Source organism: Hypomesus transpacificus, chromosome 9 (genome assembly GCF_021917145.1).
Source record: "Hypomesus transpacificus isolate Combined female chromosome 9, fHypTra1, whole genome shotgun sequence".
NCBI classification, from domain to species: domain Eukaryota; kingdom Metazoa; phylum Chordata; class Actinopteri; order Osmeriformes; family Osmeridae; genus Hypomesus; species Hypomesus transpacificus.
In genome coordinates this window covers 2969909-2982982 of record NC_061068.1, presented here as the reverse complement: position 1 = coordinate 2982982, position 13074 = coordinate 2969909, and the positions used below count along the sequence as shown (strand labels likewise).

Below are 13074 nucleotides of genomic sequence, written 5' to 3'. Positions count from 1 at the left end.
TGAAACTAATCTAACTTCATACACCTCTTCCTGAAAAAGGTGTTGCCAAGTGGTATTCAACCCCTGGTCGTTGTCTCACCAATTGCGAAATAGATTGTCATGACGTCGGCTGACTCGTTCTACACTTTTATAGTCCACTTTCATTATCAGTAGGCTATAGTGGGGTAGGCTACCGCATTATTTTATCATAGAAAGACGGTGTACCGAGTTCCAAACCACCACTGATGTAAAACAGGACAGCAGGAGATAATAAACCAAAAAGGAGAAATTATCCATCAGGCACAATAAATGGGAACGGTTTTGATGTAGCCTAATACACATTTCTTGAAAAAGATTGATTTTGTGGGTTTGGCAATCAGCCTTTTTAATACATTGACAGAGCTGCCAACTCTCACGGTTTCGCCGTGTGACACGCATTTCAACCATTTCTCACGCCCTCATGCCACACCTTGTATATCTCACGCTGAAAAGGCAACGCCAAACAAGTAGCTAATCTAACATTGTAAACAGACGACGCGCAGGGTTAAGGGAGTGAAGCAACCATGACGCGCAAACAGCTGCACGCCCCTCGCACCAAATCTCACGCCAAGGTTTCTTTTAAAGTTGGCAGCCCTGAAATTATTTAATGGGCTTAAGTCTACAAGTCTGACACAAAAAAACAGTTGTGGACATCATGCCTCATGCATGAAACTGCAACCTTCCTGGAAGTTCAAGTCGACAGATTCAAAGAATTCAATTAAATGTCGTGGAATGTCTTCTTCGAAGTCTGAGTGCGTGTTCCAGCTCGTTCACCGAAGCCAGCTCTAGCCTACACCCATCTGCATCCAATTACAAACAGGACAATACTAGATAGCCTCCTTCTCATGAACTCATCTCCACAGCCGAACCCAGGTAAAAACATGAATTGTACTCAGAAGCAGGTTCAAAGGAGCGTGCTCCCGGAAGTTATTCAGAATGCTAAAAAACAGGTTGCTGAAAAAAAATATAGGCCAATGCATCGAACTCTCCGTCTTGACATCACAAAACCCGACCGCGCTGTTCACATCGCCGGCACCACGCTGAAGATTAACCTGTACAGGTAAGTCGGGAGGGGGAGGGAGGGAGACGGCTAGTCGGTTCAGTCTCAAGAATCTGTTCGCGGTTGTCTGTATTTTGTTTTATTATTTAAAAGTACTGGCTCCTTTCAATTTCCAGATTTGTTTGTTGTTTCTTTAGCATACGTAGTGCTTTGTCACGCGTAGCCATATTCCCCCAAACAGCGACACCTGCCCATCCCGAGGCTTCATTCCTATCTTAGACTGACACCAAATGTGTGACGGGTATGTAACAGCTGTAGCCACGCTCCGTCACGACAAGGCTCGTTCGCCACTTACTGGGCTCGAATGCACGACCTCCGACTTGCCAAGCGTGACCACTACCAGCTACGCCAAAGAAAAGCTAGCTCTTCTATGGTGCGGGTGTCCTGTTACATACCTGAGGAGCGAGTTTCACGCTCCGTTACACAAGCTCGAGGCAGCACGGTACCCTGCATGTCCACTACATCGGGACACGCAGCCTAAAGGACTTGCAGCGCAGAACAGCGCGAGAGCTCTAGGCTTCTTAACTTGCGACCAATCACCATCTCACTAGCTTTCACCTGCTCGTGATCAGCTGGTGCAGCAGCTTCCTGTGTGTCCGCCAGGACGGAGCAGAACGGAGTACTGTTACAGTAGGACTCTTAGCAGATAACCATGCAGCCACAGTCGCGGACGCTAAGAATTGAATATGGAAAAACCACGAGTGTTACATATGTTATTGGGACGGAAGTCACCGTGAACATAAACAGGTACTGTAGGCGACAATACAGTAGGCTATATGAATAGAGTTGTTGGTAACGTTACTTATGCTTATTAATTGAAACTTTTGAATTCGACTTCAACACTTTTGAAATACAATTTTGTGCTGTTGATTTCAATGTAATATTAAGTCTGCTGTTAAATTCATAAAGTTCATATTATGTATTTATACTATTTAATCAAAGACAAATTTGTTTGTCATCTTTCTGGTAACATAATTAGTCATCAGGGTCATTTGACTTGAGGGGAACAAATCTATCATGTTTCATTTTAATTACTTAAATCATCAAGTCATTCAAATGGAGTCCTAGGGTGCTGAGTGAGTGCTGAGGGCAGCAAAGAGAGAGAGAATGCTGTGTCAGGGTGTCATCACATGCCAGGGTCCAACTGAGGAGGTGGATTCCATGGTTACCAGCGGAGGCTGTCTCTGCACCCTCATCTCTGGACAGACCCTCTTTGTCGTCCCAGAGACTTGAACACATGATGCGGTCAGTCACTGCCGGGCCAGGACACAGATCTAGTGCTACAGGGTGGAGCAGATCTAGTGCTGCAGGGTGGAGCAGATCTACTGCTGCCAGGGTGGAGCAGATCTAGTGCTGCCAGGGTGGAGCAGATCTAGGCCTGCCAGGGTGGAGCAGATCTAGTGCTGCCAGGGTGGAGCAGATCTCGTGCTGCCAGGGTGGAGCAGATCTAGTGCTGCAGGGTGGAGCAAATCTAGTGCTGCCAGGGTGGTGGGGCTGAAGGGTGGAGACTGAGGCTAAACTGATGACCTGTGTTTCGCCAAACAACTTTCTTCAGAGAATAAGCACATTTCAGCAGGGTTTTTTTCAGCTTAGTTTGAGCTCACTTACATCTAATCTATACATCCATTCTATAAAGAAATAGTTAACTACCTCTTTCACTGTCGACCACATCCTGTAGGTTGGCAAAGAGAGTACTGGGTCAACTGGCTACAGGTCAGGTGGACTGATACACTCTACTGAATACTATACTGTACTACTTCTAACTAGACTGCACTACTTCATACTACACTACTTTATATAAACAACCATACTCCTACTAGACTATCTTACTACATACCAGACAACACTACTTCCCACTAGTAGGAGGAGGAGGTAGGTACAGGAGAGTTCCATCAGCCAGGTGTGCTGGACTAGACTGGACCACCACTGGATACAGTGTGGAGCAGACATGCAGCCTGGTGTGGCAGGACTTGTCCATGTCTCGTACAGGAGCCCAGCTGAAGGTGTTGTCAGACAAGCTTCAGATGAAGCAAGGCTTCTGGGTGTCGACACATTGGGCCCTGAAACAGGATCCTCCTTTGTGACACCTCTTCTACAGAAAGCTTGTGCTGCTGCCGTGAATCAGATCCTCTTTCACAAAGTTCAAATCACCTGACCTCATATGGGATTAGGAGGAATCACTTAGAAATTAGGAAATTAGGAAATTAGAATCTTAAATCAGACCGAAAGGAAAGCATGAGGGGAGCGAGGATAACCAATATTAACAAGCCTGGACCTGTACGTGTACCTGGACCTGTAACCCTAACCCTGAGAGGGGTGTGTACACCAGCCTTGAGAGTGAGATGGGTGTATTCCCCCTGCGGTAGTTCCGCATCACTCCTGACTGTGTGGGAATAGGCTTGATTATGGTTATGTTACTAAATATACAGCCCAATGCAGCTTGGATGATTCTCTTGTAACGTGTCACTGACTCACAGTAAGAGGTGTTTATAAAGTAGCCAAACATCCTGCAACATAGCTGCCCTGTAACTTAGTAACTGGCCCGGACATCTGTTGGTCCTGAAAATAGAAGATGGTGAACTTGTAGTGATTACACGCATACACGAATGTACACACACATGCACGCACACTTCATGCAGTTGATTAACAACGAGAGGTCAGTTTATAATTCCCATTACTGAACTTACATGGGTGTTTGCAGGACATTCAGTGTATATGCTTTGATATTGTCTGTAATGTGACATTGTGTGTTTTTGTTAGTAGTTTTTAACGCTGCTCTTCTGAGGACAAACATTGTGTGTATGTGTGTGCTCCTCCAATAGGAGTGCTCCTCCCAGCTCCAGGTTCTTCTCGGTGAAATGCAGCCCCAAGCTGCAGATGAGGATAAGCCCCTGCCCCTCAGACACTGGCCCCGCCCCCCTCAGGACCAGCTCTGTGTTGGTGTTCTGCATGGACTCCCCCAGCGAGGCTGTGAACGACAGCAAGGTAGCCCACCTCCCTGCCAGGACGCTGCCCAGAAGGGACGGGAGGGAAGATCTACAACAAAGTAGATTTTAGTCATTTTCTCCTCAGAAACGCTGAGGGTGAAATAATTCAATTAAACTGTCAACTTTTTTTCTCTGAGGGTAATTCAGAAGATCTTGTCAAACATCTAGATTTATATCTTGAGTTTTATATTCAAATGATCCTCTCTGAACTGGATCTCCCTGTCTGAACATGCCTGCACAAAATCAATTATGATAATTGATGGTGATAATTTATGATGCCTTGAATGTCATTGAAAGGAACGGAAACCAACTAGTATTCTACAAATCCAGGCCATTTAAATTCACAGCTTAGTACAGTGTTAGTAAGGCCTTCCTGGGATTCTAGAGAAAAGTACAGTGTGTGTTTACCTGTTTAACCTGTGACCTAGAAATTGAGACTAGGTGTCTAAGAAATGTACCTGACTCCAGTATGCCAGGTGTGTGTATACAGGTGCTAAGTAAAGGTTACCTGGGGACTTCCTGTACCTTGTCTGTGTGTTTTCAGGCTTGGTATCGAGTGGTACAAAGTACAACATCTTGAAGCCTTGTAGATCTTTTAAAACAGCTTCACTGGAAGCTTCGCTCCTCACTCCACTAGTCTCAACATGTCAGTCTTCTCTTCTTATCTGTCTGTGCTCTCTAATCAGACAGTTTAAACACAACTCTGTTGCTTTCATAGCAAACACACAGCAACATACTTAGTGAGTCAGCCTCAACTCAGGAAGATAAGGGTACATAAGAATCAGAATCAGGTTTATTTGCCATGTATGTTATACAAACACGGAATTTACTGTGGCAGGGAGGTGCAAAACACTAAACATAAACGAATCTTAAATGAAGTGAAAGTACCAAAGTTAAACTATTTCTAAGAACTAAACAATCTAAGAATACAACAATTTAAATATAAAATATATATAAAAATAAGAATAACAATTGAGTGGTCAACATGGTGCAATCGGATACTGAGAAGGTGGCTTATGCATGCCATTAGATGGACTTATAATAGTTAAATAAATGAATGAATGTCAGTGGGAGTCCTTGGCCTTGTTGAAGAGGCCAGTAGCAGATGGAAAGAAACTGGTCTTATGGCGTGAGGTTTTGGTCCTGATGGACTGCAGCCTTCTGCCAGAGGGGAGTATTAATACAACAGTATTAACATTCTGCAACTGAATATGTTCCCTTCGGATGGTTTGATTCATAAACGTGAGTAGGACTGGTGGAACAGATCTGCAGGTTTCGCAGAGGTCCACTTGATTGACTCTTGATTCAGATTTGTGTGAGTCAATTAGGAACCAGAGTGATCTGTTCATGTAAATGACTCTTGTTTTTCAGCTGTCTGTCATGTACTATGGGAAAAACAGCGAGGTCCTGGCCAAAGCTGTCCTGCACCTGACCTCAGTTGGTATGTGTCACTTGAACCTCCTTTCAATCCGACCGCACATAGATACTCCTCTGAATATATATTGTGTGGACTTTAGTACTGTATTGATATTACTTATCTGGGAATGGAGGCTAACCTTGATATGATGTGAGGTGATTGGGCACGTGTGTTTCTTCCAGAGATCTTTCTGGATGTGGATGCTGACAGCTGATTGGTTGTTTCTTTCAGAGATCTCTCTAGACGTGGATGCTGACAGCTGATTGGTTGTTTCTTTCAGAGATCTCTCTGGACGTGGATGCTGATAGGGACGGCGAGGTGGAGAGGAACAACCCTAACAAGGTGAACTGGTGCTGATGTGGTCCTTCTCAAACAGCTCACGGGAGACATGCACACACAAACACAAACACACGTACATGAGGAAACACAAAGACAGATGAATGAGATAGAGGTCATGCTAACATGCTATCATGCTAAAGATGTACAGTCACTAAAAAGATAAATACAGTTAAAAAGCGTGATCATGTTTTGGCCATTAAAAACCCTGCAGTGCAATAAGAGACTTCCAAACACAGAATGAAAATGAAATAGAACTAAGTATAACAAACAACTGAAAATCAACCAGTAATCTTCAGCTTTCAACTTCAGTGACCAGAGACATTTTTCTGCTTAAATATTTGATCTGAACATTTTTCTTCAGGTTATAATACTTTTGAAAGTCCCTCAGAGATGAACATGACCAGTTAATGCCAAAGCTGTGTGCTGAGGTGATATTTGATCCAGTTAATGCCAAAGCTGTGTGCTGAGGTGATATTTGATCCAGTTAATGCCAAAGCTGTGTGCTGAGGTGATATTTGATCCAGTTAATGCCAAAGCTGTGTGCTGAGGTGATATTTGATCCAGTTAATGCCAAAGCTGTGTGCTGAGGTGATATTTGATCCAGTTAATGCCAAAGCTGTGTGCTGAGGTGATATTTGATCCAGTTAATGCCAAAGCTGAGTGCTGAGGTGATATTTGATCCAGTTAATGCCAAAGCTGAGTGCTGAGGTGATATTTGATCCAGTTAATGCCAAAGCTGTGTGCTGAGGTGATATTTGATCCAGTTAATGCCAAAGCTGAGTGCTGAGGTGATATTTGATCCAGTTAATGCCAAAGCTGAGTGCTGAGGTGATATTTGATCCAGTTAATGCCAAAGCTGTGTGCTGAGGTGATATTTGATCCAGTTAATGCCAAAGCTGAGTGCTGAGGTGATATTTGATCCTGTTAATGCCAAAGCTGTGTGCTGAGGTGATATTTGATCCAGTTAATGCCAAAGCTGAGTGCTGAGGTGATATTTGATCCAGTTAATGCCAAAGCTGAGTGCTGAGGTGATATTTGATCCAGTTAATGCCAAAGCTGTGTGCTGAGGTGATATTTGATCCAGTTAATGCCAAAGCTGAGTGCTGAGGTGATATTTGATCCAGTTAATGCCAAAGCTGTGTGCTGAGGTGATATTTGATCCAGTTAATGCCAAAGCTGTGTGCTGAGGTGATATTTGATCCAGTTAATGCCAAAGCTGAGTGCTGAGGTGATATTTGATCCAGTTAATGCCAAAGCTGTGTGCTGAGGTGATATTTGATCCAGTTAATGCCAAAGCTGAGTGCTGAGGTGATATTTGATCCAGTTAATGCCAAAGCTGTGTGCTGAGGTGATATTTGATCCAGTTAATGCCAAAGCTGTGTGCTGAGGTGATATTTGATCCAGTTGCTCAGTGACAGAGAACAGACCCTCCTCACCTCAGGGATCCTGGACTTGGGGCCCGGACGGCCAGGGAGCCATCCTGTTGGTCAACTGTGACTCTGAACGCACCTATGGGAAGAGAGTGGACAGCGAGCAAAAGGATGTCACCAGAGTGTCAGGTAACCATGACAATAACAGACACCTCCTCGGGTGGGTCAGTCCTGCAGAGTTGAGTACCTGGAGGACATGTCTCTGTTGTCTCCTCCAGATCTGAAGGACATGTCTCTGTTGTCTCCTCCAGATCTAAAGGACATGTCTCTGTTGTCCCCTCCAGATCTGAAGGACATGTCTCTGTTGTCCCCTCCAGATCTGAAGGACATGTATGTTGTCCCCTCCAGATCTGAAGGACATGTCTCTGTTGTCCCCTCCAGATCTGAAGGACATGTCTCTGTTGTCCCCTCCAGATCTGAAGGATATGTCCCTGTTGTCTCCTCCAGATCTGAAGGACATGTCTCTGTTGTCTCCTCCAGATCTGAAGGATATGTCTCTGTTGTCTCCTCCAGATCTGAAGGATATGTCTGTTGTCTCCTCCAGATCTGAAGGACTTGTCTGTTGTCTCCTCCAGATCTGAAGGACATGTCTCCGATGTTGCTGCGGATCCGAGGCCCCCCCAGCCTGCCAGAAGGCTACAAGCTGGCCCTGCACGTCTCCCAGAGGGACGCCTGCAGCCTGCGCGTCTTCAGGACCAGGTCCACCGAGGACGTCCACCACAGCCTGAGTGAGTATTCAGCCTCAACACAGACGCAGGGCTTGGATGCCACTTCAGACTGTAGGTCCATGGACTTCTGGTTTATACTTTGTCCTAATGGGTAATGGAGTGTAGACAAGGCAAAATTGTAATTTTATCTATTGACAATGAAATGTAGTCGATAGATTAATGTCAATGAAATCAATGAAAGGGGCTGTATGTTGTGGTTGCTGCTTGGGCTGAATCGACATCATTACCTGTCATTGCAGTGAACCTGTTCTACAGTTCCTTTGTGAAGGACTACCCTCTAGTTGTGGGCAAGGAGGTTCTCTCTCAGGAGGTTCCTTACCGTGGAGGGAACTCAGAGAGCAAGTTCTACGTGGAGGGCCTCCGGTTCCCCGACAGTGACTTTGATGGACTCGTCCAGATCAACCTCAGTTTGTTAGAACCCAGCTCCAAGGTTTCTGTCTATCTGGTCCATCTGTTTGTCTGCCTGTGTGTCTGTCTATCCACCTGTCTACCTGATCTACCCTCTCTCTCTCTCTCTCTCTCTCTCTCTCTCTCTCTCTCTCTGTCTCTCTCTCTCTGTGACCCATGTGTGACTGCTTGCAGGGCTGTCCTGAGACGCCCATCTTCACAGACCGAGTTGTGTTCAGGGTGGCTCCCTGAATCATGACCCCCAACACCCTCAAACCTGTCGAGGTGTTTGTCTGCAGGTGAGACAGTGTGTGGAGGAGGACCCCATTAGGATAGCAGTATCGATGGGAAAGAATACTAGCACTGATGATGTTACTGTTTGGAACCATCCTGGTGGCTCCTGTCTAACACCAGTACTGTGTGTGATGGTGTGTGTGTATGATGGTGTGTGTGTGATGGTGTGTGTATGTGACCCCAGCACCTCTGACAATGCCCAGTTTGTGAAGGCAGTGAGAAAGCTGGTCCAGGACTATGGCTGCAAGCTGAAGATCTGTAGTGAGTTCAAGAACAGAGGAGACCGCTGGATGCAGGTAAGGAGATGGACTCATTAGACACAAGAGATTTCAATCAACATGCTATCTACAGAGGAGTTCTTAACATGTAGAGCTGCTTTAACACTAGGCATGTTTTAAGGTGACTTTGTTTAAAAAAAAGAGGGCACACTTTCTTTAACAAAAACAATTGAACATTTTCTTTCAAAAAGGTTTTTAGAAAATCTTCTTTCAATAACTTTTAGATTTTTTTTCTTCTCAAAAACCTTTTTAGAAAAAATAATTTCAACCTTTCATGGACCAGCCTCCTTTAAACACAGTGAGTGAAACTGAATAGAGTAAAGCAGCAGAGTACTAGAGTTCAGTAGAGTCGAGTGCAGTCGAGTTCAGTAGAGTACAGTTCAGTAGAGTACAGTGCAGTAGAGTCCCCATCAAGTATTCTTCAATAAGCAAAAACTTTGGTAGAAACTTTTCTTTAAAATGACAACAAATAATATAGATCATGCCACCAAATACAGATTAAAACTAAAGTAACGAGCCTGGCTTGAAAAATAAATAGTGAAGTAAATGTACTGATACCAGAAAAACTTAAGTACAGGAACAAAGTATTAGTACTTTGTTACTTCCCATCTCTGTAGTCCATCTACTCTCTGATAATGTGGTGTTACTGGTCATCTCTGTAGTCCATCTACTCTCTGATAATGTGGTGTCACTGGTCATTTTCGACATTCAGTGAGCTGGCATGATGTTCTCCTGTCCAGGATGAGATGGAGTTTGGCTACATAGACTCTCCTCACCAGCGCTTCCCAGTGGTGCTGGACTCTCCTCGGGACAGAGGCCTGCAGGACTTCCCCTTCGACGAACTGCTGGTGAGACCTACATCCCTGACCCTAACCCTACATCACTGACCCTAACCCTACATCACTGACCCTAACCCTACATCACTAACCCCACATCATTGACCCTTACCCCACATCATTGACCCTAACCCCACATCATTGACCCTAACCCCACATCACTAACCCCACATCGCTGCCCTACATGAATCTCCCTGCAGGGCCCAGACTTTGGCTATGTGTCGCGCCTGGCTAACTCTGAGGAGGTGACCAGCCTGGACTCGTTTGGGAACCTGGAGGTGAGCCCTCCTGTGACAGTGAACGGGAAGGAATACCCCCTGGGGAGGATCATCATCGGAGTGGCCTTCCCTACGTGAGGACCTCACACACCCCTCCGTTGGACCGCACCCACACACACACAGTGTCTCCCATCACTAACACTGTGGGATCATTTCTCCCTCTCCTCTGTGCGTGCGTGTGTGCAGGACGACCCAGGGTCGCAACATGACAAGGGTGGTTCAGGACTTCCTGTGGGCTCAGAAGGTCCAGGAACCCATTGCGCTGTACTCTGATTGGCTCACGGTGGGTCATGTGGACGAGTTCATGACCTTTGTTCCCGCTCCTGACAGGAAGGTAAACATCTCGAGTCACTTGCTCCTGTCTGAATGGACACACATTAGTACGGCTAGTGTTTGATAGATGTAATAATGCAAACATGGAATGTTATAGTAATATACAAATAGGTTACCTTTCATTAAAGGACTGACTTCACTGATACCTGATGCTCTGTCTGTATGTGTGTCTCATCCAACACGTGTGTGTGTGTGTGTGTGCGCGCAGGGTTTCCGCCTGCTCTTGGCCAGTCCTGAAGCAGGCTATAAGGTGTTCAGACGCCTACAGGTCCACGGACACGGACAGGCCAACATGTTCGACGGTACTGCTGCTCCTCTCGTCTCCCTCCCACCATCTCATCCAACACATACTGTGTGTGTGTGTCTCATCCAACACCTACTGTGTGTGTGTGTGTGTCTCTTGCAGGTCTGGGAGAAAAACATGAGATCAAAGTGGATGAGATTCTGGAAGATGAGAAACTGCAAGCAGACAATAACTTTGTCCAGGTGAGCGTCCTGGTCTCTGGTGCAGTACAGATCACCTGGACTCTGTGGACTAGAGCTGGGACTAGGGTTCAGACTAAGATGCTTTTTCTTCTGACCATGGTGATGCCTCCACACCCTCACAGGGCTGCATTGACTGGAACCGAGATGTTCTGAAGAGAGAGCTGGGTCTGGAAGATGAAGACATCATCGACCTGCCCATCCTGTTCAGACTGGACGAGGAGGATGGCCGTGCAGCAGCCTTCTACCCAGACATGGTACCTCTGCACACACTGCCCCCTGCTGGTCTGGCTGACTGACACTGTAGCTGAGAATATATCAAATGCACAAAGTTGCCACAACTGTCTCATGAGCCAAAACGCTAATCTGATAAACCTAACCTACCACCCTCCCTTCTCTCTCACCCCCTCCATCACCACTCTCACCTCCCCCTCACCCCCTCCACCTAACCCCCCCACTCACACACCAACTCTTCTGCCTCCCCTCTCACTCTCCCCCTCTACACCATAAACCACACACACACACACTCCTACCTCCCCCTCCCCACCCCAGGTGAACATGCTGGTGCTGGGGAGGACCCTGGGGGTCCCCAAGCCCTTCGGGCCCCGGGTGGAGGGCCGCTGCGTGCTGGAGGTGGAGATGACCCGTCTGATGGAGCCGCTGGGGCTGAGCTGCACCTTTATAGACGACTTCTCCACCTACCACCAGCTGCTGGGAGAGGTGCACTGTGGCTCCAACGTGCGCAGGGAGGCCTTCACCTTCAGGTGGTGGCACCTGCACATGTAGGAGGGGGGCCTGGGGGAGGGGGGTGCAGGAGGGGGGCCTGGGGGAGGGGGTGCAGGAGGGGGGCCTGGGGGAGGGGGGCCTGGGGGAGGGGGGCCTGGGGGAGGGGGGCCTGGGGGGGGGGGGTGCAGGAGGGGGGCCTGGGGGGGGGGGTGCAGGAGCCCTGACACACATAGAGAAGGAGGAAAGGGGGGTGTTAGAGGAGGTGTTCGAGGGTATAGGAATACTGATAAGAATCGTAGTTAAAATGTTAAAGTCAATAATCACACTTGAGTTTCATCTGCACTCACTTAAGTCTTTTATTTTTCTTGGCTTCATTTACAAAAGGGTGTAAAGCAATATTTACAAACAACACATCTGAATGAGCGCTTAAGCAGGGATTTAAACGAGAAGGGAAATACAATCATCCAAAATGAAGCACGTTGCAAGATGGTTGTATGCCTGGGTTCCTCTCTGGAGCACAGGGACAAGCAGGACACAGCAGCCAGCAGGTCACGGCCAGCAGGGACCACTAGAGGGCGCAAGCACACAGCGCTGCTCTATCCAGAGACCAGTGAGAACGTTTTGAGACAACGCTTCGAGCGATGAGTTTTGAATGCCTGCGATGCATGTCAGTACAGATCATGATGACGCCAGTGTTGGAGATTCCCTCAAACGCTTCACTTTAATCATGTTGAAATCTTCTAAATCTGGTTTAATCTAGTTTTGGGATCAAGCGGTGCTGTATCTGAGTGTGTGTAATGTAGCGCTGGTGTACTAATGCCACAGCAGACAAATCTATTCACAATCCAGTCCTGTCTACTCCAGCCTATAGTTTGGAAATAAAAATGCTGAGAACACATCGTTCATTGCAGTTTCTTTTCTTGATTGAAATTCAGAGAGAAACTCAAACTAGACTATTCCAGGGCGGTCCTCTGCACACACACGGACACACATCACAGATCTATATGATCCTGTACACACAAGCCTCAGATAAGCGTTTACATTCAAATTAGTTGGTGTTGCCTGGTTACAGACCACACCCACCAGGAGGTGCTCTGTCATGCCCTCAGGAGCTTTGACACAATCATTGACAAGGCAACTTCAAGACATGTCACAGTGAAAAAGATCTAATCCAGTAATGAATCTGATTATAAATGCAAAAAGAAAACAAGGTCAACAACCATATTACAATGTACAGCTGGGTTTCCCTAAAAGGCCTGTCACAATTGTTAAGAACTCACGTTAAAGCAAACCAGGAAATGGAGATATTTGGCTCTTGTGTAGGCATTGGGACAAGTTGACTGGTTCAAAGTTGAGACAAGTCACAGAACATCTCTACATACAGTATCCAGTTCATAATGGGGTTTAACATATTGACACCATGCACAACACAGCTGTATGTGCACTCACATCAAGTGTTGAACGCAACTCCAGGGCAGGG

General features: G+C 46.5%; 1 protein-coding gene across 1 annotated transcript; it reads left to right on the top strand.

Moving 5' to 3' along the window:
* The first annotated feature begins 1120 nt into the window (after positions 1-1120).
* padi2 (peptidyl arginine deiminase, type II) lies at positions 1121-11676 on the top strand. Its single transcript, XM_047024795.1, is given in 16 exon segments — positions 1121-1825; positions 3901-4063; positions 5437-5506; positions 5763-5824; positions 7263-7380; positions 7827-7979; positions 8219-8409; positions 8562-8665; positions 8845-8956; positions 9679-9786; positions 9975-10126; positions 10239-10386; positions 10594-10687; positions 10792-10871; positions 10994-11125; positions 11421-11676. Coding segments are annotated over 16 exon segments (2016 nt in total). The 5' UTR covers positions 1121-1730; the 3' UTR covers positions 11655-11676.
* Positions 11677-13074: the final 1398 nt, after the last annotated feature.